Raw genomic sequence first — 26362 nt, forward strand, 5'->3', positions numbered from 1 at the left:
CCTGCCCATAAACACATACATAGAAGCCCTTTTATGCTTATCCCTACAAATAAATATCATGACTTATAATTGACCTTACATGCACACACTTGTTTGTTGTAGCATACAAACGCTTTCAAAACACACACCCTCACTCCCCTTTTTCATAGTTTCTCCCCTATATCATTATCTCTCCCATTCAGCCAATTTCCCCATATTCTCCTTATCCCCTTTTATTTCCCCATTTTCTCTTTAGCTGTAAATCCTCCATTTAGTCATAAAATTCACACCTGATATGTGTGAAAAAACTACACAACAAATTACCATCACAAACATTGATAAAAGCTGGTTTTACAATTAGTGCATGGGACCTGTGTGTCAATTGGATTTCCTTTAGGACACAACAAATGATCACTAAACAAAACATTCTTGCAGAACAAACTTCATAATGCATAGCTACTATGGGGAGATGCTGTTCATGCATGCAGCCATCTGCCGACAACATGTTACTGCACACTACACTTCTACATCTAAATAAATGTGATGATAAATGTGTAGTGTGCTTCTGTATGTACCCAGCAGACAGCAACACACCTGTGATCTATGGGCTGGTGGCCAGGGCCCATTATATGTTCCAGTCTGGTATTGGGTGATGTCCTTCGCTGGCCTGGTTTCATTTTCCATTCAACCCCTAAACTGAGCCATCAGTGAAGTCATGGAGGACTGGTTTTATGTAAGTTAGATGGCCTATTGCATATTGCAGAATTATACCCCAGTGTACTTGAGGGGGCAGTTTGGTTAACTGTGGTTAGAGCATCCAGAATTCTATTAAATGTGGAAATGAAGCTAAAATTGTAACTGCTGGACTACATGCAGCAGTGCTATCTACAAAGTTAAGTATTCATTTTAATATAGACATTTTTATCACTATGCATGTGTATTAACCATATTTTCTGGTTTATAAGTGTTTATATAGTTTTATAGTGAGGACTCTTGATTATCACATTTTTCATGTTTTTAGTCAACCTTTGAATACAGAGCTGCATAAGCCAGTGTAACTTTGAGGCCAATGTCTGGCTATTCTCAGTTTGTGCAATGTGAAGCCAAGTCCACTAAAACACCTCCACCCAATCAATTTCCACGTACATCCAGAAGAATGCTCGTGAAGTATGGCCACAATAAGAGTCTGGCCAACTCATCCATCACTATATCCATTGGTTATGGGGACAATAACAGGGAGGTGTGAAAGCAGAAGTCAAGAGGAGAGCTGCGTGTATTATTGTTAGGGAGAACGAGAACAAATGTCCTTAAGCAATATGTTTCCTGAGCCTTACGAAGTCTATATGTCATTAGTAGGTAACTTCCCCTCAATTCTCATATGGTTCTTAAAGTCTCAGTTCTCTGTCTCACAAAAAATTGATTTTTGCTGAATTATCAAAATATAAAAAAGTAGTGCTGTAGAAACTGTGGTTTTGTATTCTTGCTATTATTGCAAAATACAGTTCTGCATGCACGTTAATTGTTAATATGAGTCAAAGATTAGGCAATAATTATGTACATAACAGTGTTTAATATATGTACTCTCAGGTTTACAATTTCATATAATTCCTCTATTTTAGCAAACCTGCTCAAATTATATGTTAACAGATTTTGCTTTAGTTAATACAGGAAATGATTGAACACTTGTTATTAATATTTGCTATTCTTATTATTCTTATTATTGATTATATAATAGACTGTGCTTAAAATGTGATATAGGTTCTGCATGTAGAATTATTGAACATGCAATATCCCTCCAACATTTAGCAAAATGCCTATTGGGTTTTAAGGGTCTATTTTTCATATTTTGTAAAAAATATAATTATTAGATACGTAACGTTATTTTATATATATATATGATTGAGAAAAATGCATTTTTTGTTTTTATTTCCTTTTATTTGCCAACCTGCCCCCCAGATATTCCTTATACCCCTATATGCCACTCTGCCTCCCAGATATGCTTCTTGACCCCCTATATGCCACTCTGCCCCCCAGATATGCCTTATACCCCCTATATGCCACTCTGCCTCCCAGATATTCCCTTTAAACCCCTATATGCCACTCTGCCTCCCTGGTATTACTTTTAACCCCCTATATGCGACTCTGCCTCACTGATTTTCCTTTTAACCCCCTATATGCCACTTTGCCTCCCTGATATTTTGTTAACCCCCTATATGCCACTCTTCCATTAACCCCCCCATATGCCACTCTTACCCTCCCCCGACTTACTAGGATCTGAGCACCTTCCTCACACTCATTGAGACTTTACTGGTCAGGCTGAATCAGACATTGGGCTCCAGCACACATTGGCTTTCCCACCTATAAGTTAACCTATACTACGTACCTGGAATACTGAAGTTAGCTAATCATATCATTTTGGTAGGGATTTACCATCATAAAACGACTGAGGTTTTAGTGCACCCACTATATATATATATATATATAAAGCAGTAAAGAAATATATATAAGATAATAAATACTATGATAAAATAGTCTTTTGCATTTTAAAACTTTGTTTTTTTTATACATGCTGTGTCTCAATCTTAAAATATTTACATATGTTTTTTTCCCCCTAGGCCAGAGTACTCCAGTTATTGAACCTGCAGGAAATGAAATTGTTATTAAAGCAGGACAGTCTATAATTTTAACCTGTTCTGGGAATGACACCGTGAAATGGGACATTCAGAATTTACCAAACCGGTCAACTGTTATCCAAGGAGGCGTCAAAGCTGTGTTGACTATTACCAAAGCAAAACATACAGATACGAAAACCTACAAATGCCTCTACAGCAAAGCAAACTCGTCTGATAATGCATCGGTGCACTTATATGTGAAAGGTAAAGTGTAAAAAATCAATATTGGCAATTTCAATTGAAATGGTATCAAGAACTCCTTAGAAAAACAATATCTAATTTGGTTATGATTTTCAACCGCTTTGAAATTCCCAGCAACCTACACTTATTCTTAATTTTAATAAATAATCAATTAATTAGTTCAAGTTGCAAGATTACATCACTAGTGGCTGTCATTAAAATATTGTTATACAAAGGTAACGTTTGGTCATGTAACCAATCTCCTGCCAGAGATCATTATGGACACTTTGTTTTGTGATTATCAATAACTGCAGAACAAGAGGATGCTATATATAGATTACTATTATTATTATAATAATGATATATTGGTACTAATACATAAATATGTTCTCAGATTATTATTATTTTTTTTAGATTTAATCAAAATGACTCATATTTTCATAATAATTACTACATGTTTTAAATAAAATATTTCTATGATAATAGTTCACTTGATGAATACCTTTATAGAAGGTAAGCGGGTATTAAAATTGCAATATGCTGTATTTGCTGCTGAACGCACATCCATCCTACTAATTACAGTATTTAGAGATGGTTCATTTTCTAAAAATGGTAAAACAAATATATATTTAAAATTCCAAATTTTGTTTAAAGTTTGCTCATTTTTGTTTGTAATACCATGCTACAAAATGTTACCAATTGCCTGCACTCCCAAAAAGTAACATACGCGGATATTAATTGCAATATACTAGAAAGCAAATCAACTGTGGATGATTGACCTACAAATCAGTTGATTTGCAATAGTTCTACTATGTCTTTTTAATATTACATACAATCAGTTTTTGGATTTTTTTTAATTAGCCATGATGAAACACAATATGTTGTTTTGTTTGGCCAAACTCAACAGGAGAGCGATGTTCTCACATCGGATGAAAGTCCCAATGTAACCCAGCATAATAATTATAAAAACAATTAGGGTGTTTATAAGTGCAGTTAGGAATTTCCATAATGTACCAGAAAAACAGAAACAACAAGATACTAACCATAACTGTGAAAACCACCATCATGTTTTCTACATATTGACTGTTTATATGTTTAGGCAGTCAATACTGGCATACCCAAGAAGAAAGAGTACCAGCTGATGAAGGCGCCGATGCGGTTTTGCCATGTCTCATAACGGATCCCTCAATTCCAACATCTCAGATCTCTCTGCAACCCTCAAAGACCAGAGACAACCAACCAATATCTGCAACGTTTAATGCCCAAAAAGGATTTATTATTCATAATGTGCAAACGGCATATGATACTATTTATACCTGCCAAGCAAATGTGTATGGGGTAATCCATAAATCTGACGAAATTACTTTATCTGTAAGAAAAGGTAGGTTCACCATGTTTGCCACTATAGAAAGCTCTCTTATATAATTAATCCACTTATATAAATATATATATATATATATATATATATATATATATAATATATAAATATATTTAGCTATCATGCACATAGGTACTGAAAAAAAATATTATATTTTCGGTGTATACAATTCACCAGGCAAACAAGGTAGCTTGGTGGATTTTTGCTCAATTGGGTTAGGACAAATTATTTAAAGGGTTGGGAAGAGTGAAAAGTAGCTAGGGCCTAGGTGGGGTTTATGAACACTTCTCCAACTGAGAGTTTGAAACTTACAAGAAATGAGAAAACAAATTTGGGGAAATAAAAATCTACAAAGAGGTTAGTGTGGAGCTGACCCACTTGCTTTTGTAGCACAAGGACTCTAAATCACAGAATAAGTAGGAAAGCACCAATCTCAAGAAGCCTTCCCCACTGATTTCAATACAACGTAGGTCAGGATCTGAAAATAGTAGGTGCGACTTATTTAATAATGAGTTCAATGAACCCCACAGTATAACTTTTTATTACAATATTATAAGTATTATGAACTGTTTATTTTTACATTATTTTTATTTGATTTTGGGAAATAGTGGAAAAAAGTCCACCTTCAGTCGTCCTGGATCATGAACATTATATCCGAACAGAAGGAGAAGAATTCAAGATCACATGCCGTGCAACTAGTTCCACCAGTTCTTTTAATACAGATTGGGAGTATCCAGCAAAAAATGTAAATATTTGAACTTTGTACTGAGATTCATATATATACAACTTTGATATAATGAGGGATATTCTGATATTCCAGTGTGCAATCTTTTGGAATTTGCCAGGGTCCACCATTAAAGGGGACCACAACTGTTGGGATTATTATTGTCAACCAACACATAGCGTCCATTAAACTTGGTATTATCAAAGTAGTTGACAACCCGGAATGTTGAAATATTGTTGTAACCCTTAAATAAAATGCTTTGAATTTTATACCATAAAAGACCCATGAACCTTGCACTCCGAACTGAAGGAGTTCAATGGTCTGGTGCAGACCCGGCAGACTAACAGAAATGAAGAAAAGGTGCACTCGAGTGACTTGTAAAAAAATGCTAAAAATTAAAGATTTTCACAGATGGACATTTCAGTCCCACACAGGAGGCTTGTATCTTTTTTTTTTTTTTTTATAATTTCAGTTTTGGATATTTTTATGAAATAGGTCTCACTAACATCTCAGCTGAAATATGATGAGAAATGGACCGAAGTCTCTATTTTGAATGTCCCAGCTGTTAAAATAAAAGACAGTGGAAATTATACGTGCATTGGGAAAAACAGAGTGGGTTCCAATAGAAGTGTTACATTTCTACAGGTTGTAGGTAAGAAGAAATTAATAAAATATTATTTACTGATAATAATCTATCACAGATATCCATTTTATCTTTTATGTTTATCTTATAGTTCTTCTTATACATTGTTTATATTATTTTCAGAAAAGGGCTTTGTTGATCTGTCAACTACACGGAACAGCAGCATTACGTTGAGTCTGGGCGACTGCATAGATTTGGCTGTACAAATTGATGCCTATCCGACTAACCTATCATGGAAGTGGATCCATGTCCATAATAACATGACAAAAGATGTGTCATCCCTAGGAAAAATGCACTCCAACGGACGTTACAGGTTTTTAAAATTTGTTTAATATGGTGTTATAAGTGCTTTTGGATTTGGATATTTATTTTAATAGAATTAAATACAGCTGGTAATAAACATGGCAAATTAGCTAAACATGTAAGAGGGAGGGGGACATGTGTAATCATCATACAACATCCTAAGTAATTTCAATATCCAACCACAGTCATTACCCCCCAATGACCATATTCATCCCTACATCATCATATTCCTCGCCACCATCATTTCCACCCCCTACCATTACCACCCCATATTGCAACACAATCAACCCCTCCATCTTTATGCTCCCTAATATAACTTCTTATCATCTCTATACCCATCATTGTTTCCCCATCATCTTAATACCCTTGCCTTAACATGCAATATTCAACAATAATTTTCATTAATTCATACAATTTAACACGGCATAGCTAGAAACCACAGGGCCCCGGTTCGAAAATTGCCCTGGGCACCCTGACTTCACCAGGAACATGTCTCACATGTCTTCAGTGGCAGTGACAACCACAGTCACACATTTAATCGTTAAGTGGCTGGCCTCAAGACCGCCCCCTTGTGGAGGCAGTCTACCCGTAAGTCTTACTCACACGCACTTTGTCAGTGTCTCCCTACCCTCTCAGACTCTCCATCGCTCCGCTTCTTGTTCTCTGTTTCTGTCTCTTGTAGCTTCTTTATTCTGCCTTCTCTGGAATCTGCTTGCCCTGTAGTAGTTCAATAGGTTCTGGAAGTATACCAGGCCAGAAAAATGCAGACAGATCTGTGGAGTAAGAGAAGTCTTGAAAAACTAAGTTTCAGAATGGGAAAAGCCCTTTTAATAGAAAGGGGCAGGAAACAAAATCAGCCCATAACAAATAGATCAAATAGATCCCATACCTTTGAACTTCCTGGGGTAGACTACCTGGAACTCTTCATTTTTTGTGTGAGCGGCTTTGTGTAAGGGAAGGGCTTGTCCAATACACCCTTAAGTAGGTGAGGAGTGGACATGAAAAAACACTGCTGCCCTACCCAGAGAAAGAAGGAACTGACCCAAGGGAAGCAGACCCTACGGGTTTAACCCTAGAGATCCCAGGTATGCTTACAAAATGACATTGTTTTCCATAAACTCATCCTGGTTATGTGCAAAAAAGAATAACTTTGCACACTTCATCGTATAGCAAAGAAAGGACCATTTTGATAACCAAAGGATTTGGGAACTGAAATATATCAATTACGTACCTCTTTTCCCCTCCAAGGCGAATTGTTTAAATCAAGACTAATTTATCCACTCAGTCAAGATTAGTTGTAGAAACAGATACTGGTGCAAAGTCTAAAAAGTGGTATTATCACCACAGCACTAGAAACATATGTGAAAAGTAAATGAGAGACATCAGACGTTGCAAAACTATGCCAGATCGTAAAAAAACTGTATTAGTCCATTGGCAAGGACTGTACAAAAGCATAAACATAAACATTCCAATATATTGGTTGCTCTAGTAATAACTACTTTTAAAGCTTTGCAGAATAGATTTTATATATACAATGCGACTAGGTTCTGTTTATTTCATATCACTGTCCCGGTGATGGACTCTTAATAATCACTGTCAAACACTTTAGCCTTGCGATTCACATTTCCAATCATATTTCATGGACCTCGAGGTTCCATACCTTAAAAATCCAAATTAGTAGGAGACTAACCTGATCAAGAACAGGTAAAGCTTAATAACTGCCTTTGTGGTAGGCATTTCCCAATACATAGGAGAATCTCAAAAGGGTTTTATAACGCTTTTACCAAGGTAAAATCTCCTTCAGTATATCGTTGCAAGTCCGCTTCTTAGCTTGACATTACAGTTAAAAAGGGATCACCAACTGTGAAAGAAAAGCAGCCATGCTTCTTTACAGCTAGCAGCGACTAAATGATTCAGATTTGGCTGTTGTCTGCATATACGTGGCCATGGGCGTAGGATCCCCTAAAAATCTGGGGGGGACAGCATTTTCCCCCATCAGATCCCCACTTTCTCACACTATCTACCCCCTCTCCCCCCTCTCACACTTTCTTACTATCTACCCCCCTCCCTACCCTCCCTTCTCACACTATCTACCCTCTCTCTACCCCCCCTTCTCACTAGCTACCCTCTCCCTATCGCACCCTTCTCACTAGCTACCCTCTCCCTACCCCCCCTTCTCACTGTCTACCCCAGGGGTGTCCAAGTTTTTTCTGCAGTGGGCCACTTCATCAGAATTGTATACGTGCGCGGGCCGCACTCATTTTTCACTGTGAGAAAATATGGCCTTTAATAAAATATGCAGATTAATATAAAGTAAATGACACCACAATTGGACAAAACAAATTAGCAATATGACTTGGCATGATAGGAGTGTGATTGCTAACAGCAATCACACTCCTATCATACCCAGGCAGCCAGTACATGCTGGTACAGGGTGGCTGTAAGTGATGTGCAGACCCCATACTGCTGGCAGCATCAATACACAAGGGGGGCAGCTAGCTATGTTTCAGCATGTACTGGCTGACTTGGCATGATAGGAGCAATCACAGTCCCATCATGCCTAGGTTCCAGCACTTACACATCCAACCAGTAAATGCTGTAACCTAGGCATGATGGGACGGTGATTGTTGTTAGCAATCACACTCCTATCATGCCAAGTCAGCCAGTACATGCTGGTACACGGTGGCTGTAAGTGATGTGCAGACCCCATACTGCTGGCAGCATCAATACACAAGGGGGGCAGCTAGCTATGTTTCAGCATGTACTGGCTGACTTGGCATGATAGGAGTGTGATTGCTAACATCAATTACAGTCCCATCATGCCTAGGTTCCAGCACTTACACATCCATGCTATAACACACTCATTCATTCATATACTCATTCATTCACAGATTCATTCCCTGAATCACGCATACTCATTCAAACACCCTCCCCACCCCCTTACCTGCACTGCAGCTCCTCGATGCCGCTCACAGGCTTCAGCAGAGGGCGCGGCCTCCCTCTGCGTTCTCTGGTACTGCACAGAGGAAGCAGGATGTGATGTAATGTCACATGAACTCTGCTGGGTTCCGGTTCCTCTGTGCAGTACAGAAGACCCTCCCACAGGTAAGTAGCAGGGCTCGAGGTGCGGACCATGTAAGATCGGTTGCCCTGGCTGCCGATCTTACGCGGGCCGCACCTCGAGGTCTCGCGGGCCGCATTTGCGGCGTTCCTATTGGGGGGGTTCCTACGGCCCTGGGGGGGATTTCTTAATTATCGGTGCCCCCCCGCATGAGTTACTGGGGGGGATCTGTCCTCCCGCCCCCCCCGGTTCCTACGCCCATGTACGTGGCTACATGTTAAGCTCAAACTTACACTCACTGGCCACTTTATTAGGTATACCTTGCTAGTGCCGGGTTGGACCCCCCGGAAACATTCCTCAGTTATATTAGTCCGAATGGACATGATGGTACCACACAGTTGCTGCAGATTTGTTGGGTGCACATCCATGATGTGGATCTCCCGTTCCACCACATCCCAAAGGTGCTCTATTGGATTGAGACCTGGTGACTGTGGAGGCCATTGGAGTACAGTGAACTCATTGTAATCTTCAAGAAACCAGTTTGTGATGATGTGAGCTTTGTGACACTCTATCCCCACTGTGCCAATTTGAATCCAAAGATTGTTCTCCTCTACTATCATTTGGTCCATTATGATGTTCCTTGAAATCATTTTATTTTAAAAAAAAAACTTTCACCTTTTTTCATTTTTTAAATTACATTTGCATGATCACACAATATAAAACATAAATACACCAGACTGCCTGACTAACAAGCTTTATGAGTGAATGAGTGAGTGAGTGGTGAGATTTTCACTAAAGTATAGTGCTCCAAAACATCTTAATTGTTTAAAAAATAATAAAATGTTTAATTCAGTTCAAATCTTTGTCTTTTAGGAACTTTAACAACTTGACGTTGAATCGTATGAAGGAACTCGAGAGCGGGACCTACTCTCTCTATGTAGAAAACTCAGAAGCCACTAATAATATTTCCTTTGAAATCATCTTTCTCAGTGAGTTGTGCCTTAAATGTTAAGGGGAAGTCCCAGGCAAAAACAAATCTTTTGATGGAAAAAACTTTCTCGATCCTCAGACTTGGAGGCTGCCATTGTTATCAGTTACAATATTTTAGTTTACTGGACATATCTGATTCTTTATAGCAATGCTATGACGTCTGTCTCCCCGTGGACTATCATTATTCAGAGTGCCTGGCTGGGTGATAAAGACTGAGTCATTCTATTGTATACCACAAGGCAGTATGATAAGCCGTCAGGATGTTTGTCTAGTAGATTGGGCTAAATTTATCCACACATGGCTAATATGCAGCTGCCTGAAGATATTATATTATACAGTATATAGACAATAACTGTTGTTAAAAAAAGAAAACCGCACAAAAAAAGTAAATCTGATCCTAGTAATGGTGGGATTTTTCTTTTAATAATCAAAGTTTTTTGTAATGCCATGAAAAAGTAAAAATGTATGTTCTACCAACTTGTGTTCTATATTAAAATTGGAAATACAGGGATCTAGTGCAGCTACATATAAAGACAAACTTCCAGAATACATCCTCTCCATAAGGTTTTTTTTTTTTCTAGGCTTAAATCAGGGATGACATCTATGAGCCCAATGGCATACCCCAAAATACTTAATGCCATCCCTGCTCTGATGTGTTAGTATACTGTCTTTAGTTAATATCTTTCCGATGTATGCTTTGTATTCCAGGGCCCCCTGTGGTTGAAATAAGTACCTTTAAATTTAATGGCACCATAATACTCAATTGCTCAGCGTGGGGAAATCCTCTACCGTCCATTAAATGGCTCCAGTGCCTGGACGACAGGTGAGAAAATCAAATATTCATAATTTACACACAAAAAAATAATATAGATGATTTAAGGAGCTGGCCTAGCCATCCATCCATTGCATTGTAAATTGAAGATGTTCATGTGGTCTGAATTGGGGCCAATTTCTTTCATACAATGATATATGTACTAACAATTACATTCAGATAACTGAATCAATTAAAGAGATTTTAATTTGGGCAGGAAGGGGGGGGGCAGTTTTACTGCTCCTTTAATTCAATCTGGCATAAGTATTTCAGTATTTTTAACTTTTAACTATAGTAACTATTTTTACAAGTGATGTTGCAATAGTTACTCAACGAAGCTTAAAATTGTCATTCAGCTAGCATTCGTGTGATTGGCTGCCGCTACTCCCATTGATTTCAGTGGGAGCTCTGCAGCGCATGTGCAGGATCATTCATAGGTATGAGTCTTACTTTCACTAGACTCAGCCAGGGGTGAAGTAAATTAAAGCAAATGTTCCATTTTCGAACTCTAATAGCAAATAAATGCAGGCTATAAAATGGTCTCCAATAGGCATTTTAGTGAAGTGTACCTGTAAGAGGTGCTGCCAAAATACTAAAATACCATGAACTTTTCTCTTTTTTTAACTGCTATTAGTTGCGAAGAAAATGGACAAAAGGTCATATCTGACAGCAAAACCAGAGTCATTGAGACCAGAGTGGAAAGTATCTTAGCTGTTGACCAAAACCAGTTTAACTATAGCACCGTCTGTATAGCTTCCAACAGCGAGGGGATCGATAGGAAAATCACTCCATTAGCAACTGCTGCATTGGAAGGTGAGCAAACATACGCTAGCGTTCAAACATTTGGGGACACTTCAAAGAAAAGCACATTTTGTCTATTAAAATATCATAAAATGGATCAGAATTACAGCGTAGAAGTTCTAAATGACTATTGTAGCTGGAAACAGATGCATTTTAATGGAATATTTTACCAGGTGTACAGAGGCTGTTTATAACTCCCATCACTCCTGTGTTCAATGGCTAATTGATCATTGAGACATTTTGTAATTATGTTAGCAACGTCTTCTGCAACTCAGCCATTGCGTTATCTGCTCAACTATTTAACGTCCAAACTTTAATACTGCAATTTATTCATGGGTCTTCTAAAAGGGACGGTGGCAAATGCTTTACCGAAATCATGATAGATTATATCTACTGCTCTTCCCTTCCTTAAACATCATCCCATCGTGTTTACTTGCTTTCCTTACAGTGAAGAAGATTGTTCAACATGAGCTCTTCAGCCCATTGTTGGTGGTCCTTACTGCAATGGGAATATTTTTTTTTCTTCTGACCATATTCCTGTATTACAAGTATAAACAGGTTAGTATTAATAACATTTTTAGGTTTCTTGCTTCTGTAATGTTGCACAGCATGAATTCCATTGGTAATACGCTAACCTGCCACATCATGGCGTCCCAGGGAAGGCTAACTACAAAAACAGTTTTAGGCATCCAAACCAAGTAAGTGTCTCTTATAAGAAAGACAGTAGGCTTTATTTGCCTTAATAAGGAGGTGACACCAAAGAAGCTAGGGACACATTATATCTGTGTTCACTTGGCATACCCTGTCGACATTTTAGCTCTTTAAATCAGGACACTTGTGTAGAGGGTGGGGAGGTGGAGACTAGAAAGAAAAGTGATGGAGATAGATGTGAGTGTGGCCAAAAAGACACCCTGTAATGCTCAGCTGCAGATCATTATGAAGAGGCCATCTACTGATTTTCCAGCTGCTTGGACTGGTCAGGGTAGACCAGACAATGTCCTATTCGGCCCTTGGGCTCCAAAGCCTGCAAAAGCTTAGCAGTAGGAATGTTGGTAGGTATGCTGGGGGCATCAATGACTTGAAATGTAGCCATAGTTCAAAACAAATGACCTGTGTGCAAAACTATATATGCAAACATACTAAATTAATATGAGGCTTTGTACCCCATGGGACTTTGTACATCACCTTCAATGAATACACGGACGCTTAGCTATGTTACAGTGTGATGGATTTTAGGAATGCTCTATTTTGCAAAACTTAAACGTAACGATGGGACAAATTCATGAGAAAATCTGAAAGAGGTAATTTCCATCAAATCAATGAGTTTCAAAGATGCCTACAAGAGTTAAAACATGATACCGTTGAGCTAATTGACTCCAGAGAAACAATTCTACCAAAAAGAGGATGCAGCTTGAGAAACCAGGAAACAGTGTCCCAGCTCTTGAGAAAACTCAGCAAAAGTGGTGATGTTGAGGATATGCAAAAGTAGGCATTACAAAAATGGTTAAGAAAATGGGAACAGAAAGAAAAGATGTGTAATTCGCTTAAAAGACACGTTTTTTTAGAAATTTTAAGACAGTGATTATATCTTTACATTTCTTGATCTTCTTGAATTAATGGATAATGGGCTGCTAGTAGGAAGATGCACTATTTTTGAGATTGTACTCGTCCTCTTGCTCACAGAACATATTGCATACCTCTTTGACACCAGAGTGATCTTGTATGCGGGACCAATATAATTAACTCATTTATCTCTATCTGTTACTGAAGAATTGTTGTAAAGCATGTCTGTAATGTTCCATGTTGGTATGATACCAAATAACAAATAAACCTACGCACTTGTTTTCCTCTCGTATTTGCACATCAGAAACCAAGATATGAAGTTCGCTGGCAGATTGTGAAAGTCTCTGAAGGAAATAACTATACTTGCATTGATCCGACTCAGCTGCCATACAATGAGAAATGGGAATTCCCAAGGAATAACCTACATTTTGGTAATAGCCAAGTCCATCTGCTTCCATTTCAATGAGCTACATTGTTGTTTATGGGGAAAATGGAATTTGCTCAGTTTCCCGGATGATTACTGTCTAATAATCATGGGCATATCTCTGGGTGTGAATCAACTCTTTGTGTTGATAGAGGAATTTTGGCCACTATCATCAAATCTTATTGTCTTGTCAGTTTATTTGTAATTTAGCATGTAGCTGCAATGGATTCTTCAGAAGAGGTAACACAATGGGCCGTTAACCATGGATGCTGGCAAAAATATACATCATATATCATTTTTGGAGTATTGTATAGATAAATGTATTGTAGAACTTGGCTTTGTTTATCTAAAGATCGGTAGATTGCCAAAACACCGAGGTCATTCTTTATGGCTACACTAATGAAGTCCTGGTTATGTTAATAAAGTCCTTTTTTCTCGTAGACCTTAACTGTCATTCTGGGTGATTAAGATTGAAATATTCTTTTATCACAAGCCAGTATGACTAAAGTTAAGTTAAGTTTTTGGGATTCTTATCTTGGCCCAATCTACTAGACAAAGACATTCGGAAAACCCCTATACAGATAATACTGTTTTAAAAAAAAAAAACAACACGATGTAGTTTAGTTTTTAAAGGTTTTTAATTATACTAGTATGAAAAAAGAATTGAACACAATGGTGGAGTTAGGGTGTAGAAATTTTAATACCAACCTTGAGAATACGTTTTCTGTAAGCAACCCAGTTAATTTCTACCATCACTGGATCATGTATTTCTTATTTGTATGAAGATAGTACACAGACCATTTTGAACATGACTTTAAATGGTAGGTAATCTGTATGTAAAATGCATGACACCTCACATTGGTCATATGATTGGAATTAAGCATGTGCTCCAAACCTACACTTCTACAAAATGACTCCTCCTTAATCTACAAATTATATTGGAGATTTATTGTAAAGAACTAAATTAGGACTCAAATGTATTTTTGCTATTGCAGGAAAAACTCTAGGAGCAGGTGCATTTGGGAAGGTTATAGAAGCAAAAGCCTTTGGAATGGGGAAAGATGACACCGCACTCAGGGTTGCTGTAAAGATGCTGAAACGTAGGTGGTTTTTGTGGCTAGCGGTTATCACTGGATTTGGGATATAAATACAGTACAATATTTCATGCACTTCTATGCACATTACAACTTCAACCTGCAACAGGCCTATAAAGAGTGCCAAGTAGTTGGCTGTCCAGGTCAGCTGCTTATCATAATATAATGTATGACTTGGATGAGTCTGAAATCCATTTTGGTTGTTGTGGGTGTTTGTTGCTTTACCCGATTTTTTACTAGTAGACATTTGATGTTATCAGAAAAACAATTATCATTAATACTGCTGAAAAATATACAATGTAGGTCCACAGTATATGTGGTTAGATTATGATTTGTATGCATTCATATTCTTTTTTTCTTTTCTTTTAGCCAGTGCCCATACAGATGAAATGGAAGCTTTATTGTCAGAACTTAAGATTCTTAGTCACTTGGGGCACCATCAGAATATTGTCAACCTACTGGGAGCATGTACCCATGGGGGTAAGGTTGGGGTATTATCAGGGCCAGCCAAAGATATTGCGCTGCCTGGATCTAAGAATGAAATGCTGGTCCCCGCACAACCATACCCACCATAAGCACGCCCACATCCATTATGTGACACCCACACTAGGACACACACAGACACTCACACTAAAACACACACCCTGACACTCACACCAACACAACCAAGCACTTAACACACACACATTAACACACACAGCCACACCAACATGCATAAACACACATACAGTAATTTACCCAGGCACACACACTTGCATACTCAAGAAATAAAAAATGGTTCTGCACTCAACTCCCAGGAAGCTGGATGCTAGCAGGAAAAAAGGGATAGCATAAACCCTCTTGAAGCACACAAACAAAGAAAGGGAATCCCAGCACTCCAAACAGCTTCCAATCTTTAGGATACTTTATTTAGCGAGAGCAAACAAAAGCAACGTTTCGGCCAAACAGGGCCTTTGTCAAGGACACTTACAGTCACGCACACTTACATACCCAGACACACAAGCAGAAAATTATCCAGACAAACACATGCTAACAAACACACAAACTAACATACCCAGTCACACTAACACATCCAGACACACCCACACTAACATACCCAAGCGCACACGTACACTAACAAACACCCAAACCCTGCTCAACCTCGCCTCCTCCTCAGTAAAATTAATGCTGCTGAACACAAACAGGTGCCAAAAAGAACATGCCTTGGGGCAGCAAATTGCCGCCCCTTTTAAAGTGCTGTCTGATTCACATGGACCCTCTGGGGTCCAAGCAAAGGCTCTCTCTGGGTATTATGTGCAATGTATATGTCATGAATTAAACATAATGATATTATTGACTATGGTGTTTGCATGTTGGAGAGGAGCAAGTTCTGGCAAACAATAATAATAAAGTAATAAAGAAGCACAAACAGAAATTATCCAATCCTGACATTTATAAAAATGGAATTGATAGGAAACCCATAAAATCAGGACAGCTATTGTACACCTACATGACCTTGCCAGCCCTCTCCTAATCTGATCATGAAAAAGGTCTGAAGTATAAAATGTAGAAAAAAGAAAAACACAAAATATAAATAGACTTTTGGGTTTAGAGAAAGTCTACGATTCATTTAGTAATCCTCTTTTACTTAATGATCATAAATGTGTTCTGCCTTGATTAGAATATCACGAGGTAACCAGCAAATCTGTATGTTTTGTATGAATATTGGGTGTTGCCAATAACCCTTTTGTTTGTGTGTTTTATTGTGTTAAAATCACCTTATTTATTCACACAACCTGTATTTACTATAATAAATATGGCTGCTCTTAGGGTTTGGCAGGGTCGGGAGCAGGAAGAATATGCGGGCCCCTTGCTGGGTGTGTTTCTGCAACTGATCCAAATTATGCCAATTATCTGGCCCAAAGCTGTTTGTATTTCTCCAACAGGCCCAATCTTGGTAATCACTGAGTACTGTCAGCACGGAGACTTGTTGAACTTCTTGAGGAACAAGGCGGAGGCCATGAACAAAATGTTCACTGCATCTCTGGCTTACGGCAACAGTGACTACAAAAATGTATCTGTGGAGCAGAAGTACACGGCAAGGTAAACAAAAGAACTTGATTCATCTACTGTGTAAGCGATGACTTGATGGTGATGGACTATGTTTGCACCCTGTTCCCCAGAATCAGCGAGCTGTGTGTTAATTTCAATATTTTCCATTCTACTCTTCAGTGACACCGGAATTTCAAGCCAAGGAACTTCCAATTACCTTAAAATGAAGCCTGTCTCATCTAACACAAATTCTGTGCAAGGTATGTGGAATATTTACGATATATATTGAGAAGAGGAACCGAAAGGGTAGGGTTGTTGTGTAACCTTCACTTGATATATTGTTCGATGGATTTCCACAAATGCAAAAACAGCCTCAACACAGAAGGAGGAGAAATGTTGGCACAAGAGGTCTAAATCTAAAACTAGAGGGCCAGAGGCTTAGGTGTAATAAAGTTTTCCTTTACTTAGACAGTTCGAGATTAGCAGACGTAGCAGAGGCCAATCAGTATTTTCAACATGCACGGGATAGGCATATGGCCATACTAAATCTTAGATGAGACCAAAGACTGATCAACGCTTGAGTCTTTACACCAGGAAAACAGGCAAACTAGATGAACAAAAGATTCTGTAAAATTTTATGTTTCTATGTTTTTTATTAAACATATTCTAACTCGGATAGGTTATTTTTTATATGGGGCATTCAGATGTTCGTCCTCTTGAAGATTGTATATGACTTTGTTAGAGTGCTCCCAGAAGGGCAGATTAGATTGGCCCTATGGTTCTTATCTAAATTCTATGCTTATATAAGACAACATAATGTATATGGGCTAACTTTTGTATATTACCATTACTATAACACTTATTTTTAAGGCAATTCTAACACTGAAGTAGAAGAAGACACAGATGACCATCTGCCCTTGGATCTGTATGACCTTCTGAATTTCTCATTGCAAATTGCCCAGGGAATGTACTTCCTGGCAGCCAAGAGCGTGAGTTATGATTGTCTCCATTTCTTCCCTGTTAATATAGAGAAAACACAATTAAGTCTGTTAAGGCATTTCCAATTAGTCATCATTATAATCCTTTGTTTGTAGTGTATTCACCGTGACGTTGCGGCCAGGAACGTGCTTGTTGCACAGGGTCGGGTTGCAAAGATTTGTGACTTTGGTCTGGCCAGGGACATCGAGAATGACGCAAACTATGTTGTCAAGGGAAATGTAAGTATCAAATGTTCTTTGAAACAGTAAAGTATTAGTTTTCAACCTAAAATATTCATTTTTTATCTAAAATCTAATATTATAGTCAATATTAGATTTCATCATAAAGGAAGCCTACAATATCTTATATCGTGTGAAGTGATTTGTTTTTAGTGTTTAATAGAGTTTATATAGTACTTTTAAGTCATCTCATGTTATTGAGGTTTATGGATTATAAATGGGCTGTGATTAACAATAACCTTCTTCCCTGACTTGATCCTAGAGCTTTAATTGGCCATGATACAGATTCAACAGATGTCCTAGGAAAATAAAGCCAGATGAGGGTGCAAAAGACTTAATTAGACAATCAGTGTCAATCAAGTCATTGTTAGTATCCCAAATATTTAAACATTTTATACATTAAATAAACCCATGTTTAAAGCAATATTAGAAACTCACATTATGTATATACCATGGGAACAGACCCCTTCAATAGCAGTATATTATTCCTCCCAATTAACTTATTTCTGGTTTATTGTTCATTTACTTGATTCAGATAGCCTTTTTTAAGGGTGGTACGAGAAGGTAAAAAACATCAGAACAGGAAATTCATTCGAAAATGCCAGTTGTGCAATTATCTTTACTTTCCAGAGGTAATTGCACTAATTGCAGATGAAAAGCAAAGCCTACAGGAAGGTTCATGAAATGAATTTAGTTATGGATCTTGGGATCAGGAGTAAGATCAGAGGTTGCGCCCTGTTTTTGTGTAATTATATCGGATCGTGAAATGATGCACATGTGCAGCTCAATCGCTGCCCTCGCCTTCCAACGCCTAGACAGCTGCCCCTCCTGCCCCGTAGAAGTTACAACCCTGCTTTGAAAAGCTGTGAAGGCTACAATATCCATTTGTTAGATTTTATCTTTTTGGCGTAATCCATTGTGAACACTGTTTTTCCAAACAATTCACTATAACAGGCATTCATGAAGGCCACAGCAGCCTCCAAGCTCCCCTGTTTTCTTGATTTCAGGAAAGCTGACAGGAAATACATCATTTTCCAATACAAGCAAAAAAAATATAATATATTTACTGGTTGTCATACATTTCTATTAAAATCAGTGTTTATTTTTTTGGTGGAAAAATACATTTCTTGATTACTTGGTAATTTCATAGCATAAGCTGTTTTTTTGCGCAATTGCAAAAGCTGACATAGTGCTGATAGAGTAAACATTTTAGTTATTTATAGAGTGACTTTCAAAAACATATGTTAACCCACAAAAAATATTTGCGTTCTCATCAGTTGTGTTGTGTCCTAACCATCCTCTACTGTATGTAGTCAAATTAAGATCACAGATGTGGTCCTTTAAAAATGTTCTGCTAAATAATGTACTTATATTACAGGAAACACTATAATAAAACGGCTTTTATATACATCTCTAATTTAAAAAAATGGCTAATGGAAAAATGTTCTGGATCATTTTCTAACCTTTACATACTTATGACTCTAGGCTCGTCTGCCGGTAAAATGGATGGCTCCAGAGAGTATCTTTGACTGTATCTACACAGTGCAGAGTGACGTCTGGTCTTATGGAATCCTTCTGTGGGAAATCTTCTCCCTTGGTAAGCAAGGAAAATGGTGTGTGACCTTGTATGTGTTATTGCAAAAGTAAGGTCCTAGCGAGGACCTTCAAACAAATGGCAAGAACAGACTGAATCAATGAATTATTTAAGAGAATCCGGCTTTCTAAAAGCTGTGGAAAGAGCACACGTCTAATCGAAGTACTACATTGAAGTGGATCCTGAGATGAGGATTATGAACCAACACAGATCAGCATATTTAGCAAAAAAGGGCTGAGATGGCCTTTGGTAGTGATGTCAGGGTATGGAAATGTTCAAATATCATGCAAACCTCCAACTTTGTTCTCTCTCGACCTCTCTTCTTCTTTCTTATTCGTCTTTTTTAAATTCCTCCCCAAAGACTATCATCCAGCCCCATACTCCCCAACACTATCTGGCAGCCCCTATCCTCCCAACATACCACAGTATCTTGCAGCCCCCTGTCAGTGTGCAAATTCTCTGTCACACTGGGCTTGGCGTACAACAAAGATCCAACCATAGTGCTCTTTATTTCAACTTTGGCCAAAATGCCTAAAAAATCCCAAAGTGACAAGACTTTTATATGTATAGCGGTAAGCAAACTTTCCAAATGAGATATGTCTTCATGTAACCAATATTAACATAAGATATAAGCCATTGTCAAGCTGAGCATAATGTTTTCTTTAATAAATTGGCGACAATATTAGTAATAATACTAATAATACTAATTCGTATAGTCTGTTGACTCATTTTAGGCAGAAGTCCCTATCCTGGCATTCTTATAAATCGCAAGTTTTATAAAATGATAAAGGACGGATACAAGATGGATTGTCCAGAGTATGCGCCTTTGGAAATGTAAGTGTAATAACATTTTAAGAGAAAATAACATTGTTTTTCCTTTTTCCTATGTTTCACCCAGGATACTCCTTGGGTATTTAAAGCGTTCTTTATGTCAAATGTTATATCATAGAGAACAGTGATTAGGAGTACATATGGAGTGATGCAATGATATAGATATATATTTATGCCATTATTGACCTAGCTGCTGCTGACCTTTAGGTAACAAAATGATCTCTTTATAGAAAATACACAGAAATGTTATGTAAATGGATATGTAATTTGAAGCAGAAGTTGTTAAAAAATAACATGAATCACAATCTACCTGTGTGAAGCAATAATTCTGCCATCTGGTAATTTACTTGTAATTTAAGTATGTCTTTCCTTTTTTTAGATATCACATTATGAAGGCCTGTTGGGACTTGGAGCCAACTCAGCGTCCGACATTTAACCAAATCAGTGATCTCATCAACAAGCAGATGAGTCATATCCAAGAACAGGTGAGGCAATAAAACCAATCCTTTTGTATGGGTGAAAGTAAAGGTGAACATATATCTTTTCAAATCCTTTTCAGTACACCAAATAAACATGTAGCTATGTTAACAAGTTTATATATTCATATTATAAATTTTTATGTATTAGAAAAAACACTTTATGTGAATAAAAAAAACCCCAGACTTGGTAGTTATTCCTCCCATTATGATAGTACTCTCCTTTTGCTAAAATCCCAGGTAGACCTCTGTAGGGGTGAGTGAGCAGAAAACAGATAACTCCAAGACAAGACATTGATTATATAGTAAAATAGTCATCTAAACGTATATACCGTATCTCCAAAATAAATAGCATTGAAGAGTAATGAATACACAAGCCTTTGAAGGTTTCTGTAAATTAGTATGTATGATATAGGCATATGGCTATTCTGCACCAAGGTTTTTAGCCACAATGGACAGACTTGATGGGCCCAATGGCTCTCAATATTTTTGTTGAACTTTTTAAGATATTTACTATATTGTGTTTCAACACCACTGATAAGGTACTTCTTGTGTGAAGAGAAGACTAAGGGATCTTTATATGTATAGCTTGGAGGATAGAACGGGGAGGGAAGATGTAAAAGAAACGTTTGAATGCTAATAGGGATTTAGTCCAAGAGGGAACCTTGGTTGAAAAGAGGAAAATGTTAGAACAAGAGTCCAAAACTAGAGGGTTAGATGTAATGTAGGGATGTTCTACTTTACAGAGGGTGATCGATCAATAGAACAGTCTCCCAGCAGAAGTTGTGGAGGCTAAAACAGAGAGGGAATTTAAACATGCGTGGATTAGGCATAAATCTACCCTGAGACTAGACCAAGGACTGATTGGGGTTTGAGTCCTTACATAAAAAAAAACAGGCAGACTATATGGACAGAATTGTTCTTATCTGCTGTCAAATTCTACAACATTAATATAATCATTACTCTTTGATTTATTTTTCTAATGCCTGCAATATTCCCCCAAAAAGGATGCAAACATTTTCAAAATCATGCATTGAGAGATAAAAACATCCAAAGGAAAATGATTTCACACACTAATTTTAAGAAAAAAAATTAAAGACGAGCTGAAATACAAATCCAGTGTGTAATTTGGTACATGTATGAGAAGAAATTTTCCTTTACATTTGTTCCTTTTTTTTAAGGATTATGCTAACATCTCCCAAGTACACCAAGAGGAAGAATGCTTGGACACAAAATGTGACACAGAAGAGCCATTTATTAAAGGAAACAATTACCAGTTCTGTTAGCTTTGGAAACTTTTACAGCATCAAGGACTCACGTAAACCTGATGTTTGTCACCTGTGCAAGTTTAATGTTCCTACAAGAAGAAAGAAAAATCCTACAAGAAAAAAGATGGAACAGGGCATTTTACATATTAAGCTAAACTAGGTTTTACACAATACCCTGTTATCCAGACAGGTGTAAAAAATGAAGTGGCATTAATAATAATAGTTATTTAATTTCTCAACATAAACTTTAAAGTCTTGCACTGACCACCATTATACTACTGACTTGTTTGTATTTTTTATTGTTAAAGAACCAGTCTAGTCCGAAACCTTTTTAATACATACTGAAGCCCACTGTGCATAATGTATTTTACTGCATATAAAATCGATGCAGGCATTCCTTAGTTTTTGGGATAGAAAATTATATTTGTCTCATTCATCGTCTGCTTGCCTTTACTGAAACCCTGAAATGTAAGCAATGTAAGCACTTGCACGATAGCACTCCCAAATCCCAATAGTCAAAGGGAAAAGTGGTAGCCCACCTTATGTATGCTACTCGTACATCAGCTAGCACTTGTGATTGGCTGCCAATACTGCAGTTGACTTCAATGGGAGTTATACTGAGCATGTGCAGGGAACGTTCTTGTATCTTGCGTTCAGAAGGCTAAAATTACAGAAGTTCCATTTACTAACTCTGGTAACTTAAAGAATCCATGTCCTGATTTGCATGCAGTAAAACGCACTAGAGCCCACACAAAATTTAACTGCTTGTGTATGAGGTACATATATCCAAACGACAATACCCAAAAGCCATGTATGGGATCTTAAGACTAGGCTGAGGGCCAGGTAATGTTTATTAAAATATATAATCAAACCATAATATTTGAGGCCACATGATGGCCATATAAAAACCCTTGATGGTTGCATTTAACCAACCAATCCCAAACCTGGACAACAATGCCATAAGGCACTTTATTAGACAATAGGCTAAGTGTTGCTTAACAAGTCGTGTGATGTTCCACTATATCATGACTCCATCCCGCCATCTTTTCATTAATTTTTGGTGGTGGCAGGTGGATCCACAAAGTATATTTTTTTTATTTTTACTATCCTTTTAATAAAACAAGTTAAGTATTTTCTTTGTTCAACATCCATGCATGGAAGCCGTTTACTTTTCTAATAAACTGTAGCATCATTTGTCTCTTGGGCACATTCCAATTTCTATTTCAGTTAATATCTGCAAAGGCTCCAAAAACATCCAGCGTGTATAAGCTTATTCTGTAAACTTGGGTGCATAGCTCTGTGATTTAAACAGTGCTAACAGGTGAGAGATAAATGTATTATTTTGAAATATAACTCTATAGGTCTGCTGTTCTGAGGCTAAAGTGCATTAGTGATTAAAGTAATTCTGAGAACTATTGGGGACAGGGGGCCTAAACTAAATATCCACTAACACAGATGAACATAAACTAAAAAAAATAGATAAAACAATGAAATAAGCCCATGTATTGACCAGATTTTCCCTAAGACTAGAGGTAGGGGCATTAAGGTGAGGAAGTGAGCAGGATTGTAACAGTAGCTCCATGTACGCACGCACACACACATATATATACATATATATATATATATATATATATATATGTGTGTGTGTACAAAAGTATTGGGACACCTGACCATTACACCAACAGGGACTTTTATGACATAAACATTAATATGCAGTTGGTCCCCCATTTGCCCCATAGCAACTTCCACTCCGATTTTTGCCCCTTCACCCAGTAGAGCATTTGTGAGGTCAGACACTGATGTTGGATGAGAAGGCCCAGCTCGCAATCTCCGTTCCAGTTCATACCAAAGGTGTTCGATGGGGTTGAGGTCTGGGCTCTATGCAGGTCAGTCAAGTTCTTCCACACCAAACTCATCCAACCATGTCTTTATAGATGTTGCTTTGTGCACTGGGGCACAACCATGCAGGAATAGAAAAGGGCCTTCCCCAAACTGTTCCCACAAAGTTGGAAGCAAAGCATTGCCCAACATGTCCTGGTATGTCCCTTTGGCTACCAAGATACTCCAAAATCTTGTGAAAAGCCTTAACAGTGGAAGCTCTTATAGCTGCAAAGCGGGGACAATTTACAAACCAATGTCTGTATTCAGAATGCGATGTCATAAAAGTAAATTTTGGTGTAATGGTCAGGTGTCCCAGTGCTTTTGTCCATGTAGTGTATTTTATATATGTTCCAATTTCTGGCCATTATAGCAGGATAGGCCGATGTTGGCTCCTCTTGTGAAGTATAGAAGATCACAAGGTGGTGCTAATCAAAAAGCACATTCTTTTTAATTTTGTTGAAATGTTTATGCAAAGTATTACTCTATATTATATAAAGTGATTCTTAATTTTTTAATTCTTTACTAAATTGTATAATTTCCTAAAATCATGCATTGTATTCCAGTGATTATGATAATGACATACATTATTCAAATTGCCACACGATTTATTATTGATTTTTGCAGTTTTCTCTATGCTTTTTTATTTCTGAATATTATGTAATCATTTAGTTAGTTGGCAGCTATAAAGCATTGGGAAAGGATCCAAAAGTATTTTTTATGAACGTAATATTAAATTATTATAAACTATAAAACTATCCCTATCTATCACAGAATTTTGCTTTGGTTTTTTGGGGATTTTTTATTTGGCATTTCTTATGGCATTAGCTTGGAAAGCCTTCCTGATTTTTGCATTATATTTTAAATGTCTTACAAAATTTAAAAAATCACGCAAGATACATAGTGTAACTGGAAATGTGTTACCAACATTATGTTAACATATAAACTAATTTCATGCTAAGTTTACACTTTAAGAATTTATTAAGAAGCCCTACGGTAAGAACATATATCCAAAATTCTCCAACTTAATCCTGAGAGTATCCAGAGAATATGTCTACAGATTAATTTAAGTGACAGGTGACTTTAATGCTTTTTGTTTATGGATATACTGTAGTGAACATATATTTTAAAATACATGTTTAACCAAGTTTGTAAGGAAGATGTTATTTTAATTTTTACTGTTTGTAAATCAAAGAAGCTTGCTTTGAAATAAATATAAATCATGGTTGGAACGTGTCCCTTATTACAGAACACTAAATCAGGTCAATCTGCTTGCTGACACTCATTCACTCTTCCTGCAGTAGGTGAGTTGGTTCCTTCTCCTTGAAACACTAATCATGTTTTTTTCCCCTGCATGTTTTTCAGGTCACCTTTTGTTCACTGAACAGGTTGAGTTAACCTGCTCTGGAGGTCCTGTAAAGCATTTGTTTTCACTTTCTAGGGACACTGTTTTCACCCATATACAATGAGACAGCAGCTTCCTCCATGGTGTCTTGCCATTGACTCCATGCCTGGTCAATGTTTTGCATATGGTAGGGATTATTTTAACACCAACCTTAGTACAACATACATAAAATATATTTGGGGCATTCACCAAGATTTACCAGCAGTATAATATGATGGCTTTTTTGTGATTTGCATGATTATTCCTCCCATTAATGTTAATGTTGATTTCTGTTGATCAGACAGTGGATGAGAACGGACAATAATCTGCTACTAAATATAAATTGATCCTAATTCTGGAAGACATACCACTTCACACAAACAATAAGCATGTAACTGAAATGTTAAAACAATAATATGTTAGGTGTGCATTATTTCATTAGTGTAACTATTTCTTTAAATTGTGTTCTTTTTTCAGCATAGACAAAAATATGCAGTTTACACAATAGTTTTAGAAATATATTTCTTTATTCAGTAGATTTGTTACATCTTCCTTTTAATCCAATATTAATATAAGTTCTGTGTAACAACAATTTGGGGCATTTTCCTTTGAGGGTTAATCACTCCAGAGGGCTCAGAAACAATGTATTACCAAACATTATTTAAAACCAAGAATAAGGGTGGAAAAAGTGATGAGAAGTGGATAATCACTTCACAGGTAGGGCAACACGGCAAAGTTGAGTGATTGTTGCAGGTGGATGGATGATTATGGCATGGCAGGGGTGACTTTAGCAACAGAAAGAGGTGATTTAGGTAAAAAAAAAAAAAAAAAAGTCTACGGCTGGGAGAAGGAAAACAGTTAAAGGTTGCGTACAGGTGTTGCCTGAGGAGGTAAAGGTCATTGTGTGTATACCTGGGAACTTCCTAGAGTAGGCTACCCAGAGCTCTTCCACTTCTGGCAGAGTAGCTTTGTAGGCTAGCCAGTCATGGAGGCAGGGATAGCCATGCATGTAGCGGGGATAGCAATGAATAGGAGATGCATTCAGAGATTGGGTGTGGTG

At 37.4% G+C, this 26362-nt stretch overlaps 1 protein-coding gene across 1 annotated transcript; it reads left to right on the forward strand.

The window, feature by feature from the left end:
- The first annotated feature begins 482 nt into the window (after positions 1–482).
- Positions 483–22058, forward strand: LOC149297839 (macrophage colony-stimulating factor 1 receptor-like). Its single transcript, XM_089488057.1, has 21 exons — positions 483–621; positions 2595–2855; positions 3931–4212; positions 4818–4954; positions 5429–5585; positions 5700–5889; positions 9814–9929; positions 10639–10753; positions 11376–11554; positions 11991–12100; positions 13410–13536; positions 14525–14629; positions 14993–15103; positions 16549–16705; positions 16835–16914; positions 17525–17643; positions 17749–17871; positions 19357–19468; positions 20200–20299; positions 20676–20781; positions 21954–22058. The coding sequence occupies exons 1-21, from the start codon at positions 483–485 to the stop codon at positions 22056–22058; spliced, it is 2931 nt and encodes a 976-aa protein (XP_089344183.1).
- The last annotated feature ends 4304 nt before the right edge of the window (positions 22059–26362 follow it).

Source organism: Sceloporus occidentalis, unplaced genomic scaffold (assembly GCF_023333645.1).
Source record: "Sceloporus occidentalis isolate IW3139 unplaced genomic scaffold, rSceOcc1.0.p SCAF_36, whole genome shotgun sequence".
Taxonomy (NCBI): Eukaryota; Metazoa; Chordata; class Lepidosauria; order Squamata; family Phrynosomatidae; genus Sceloporus; species Sceloporus occidentalis.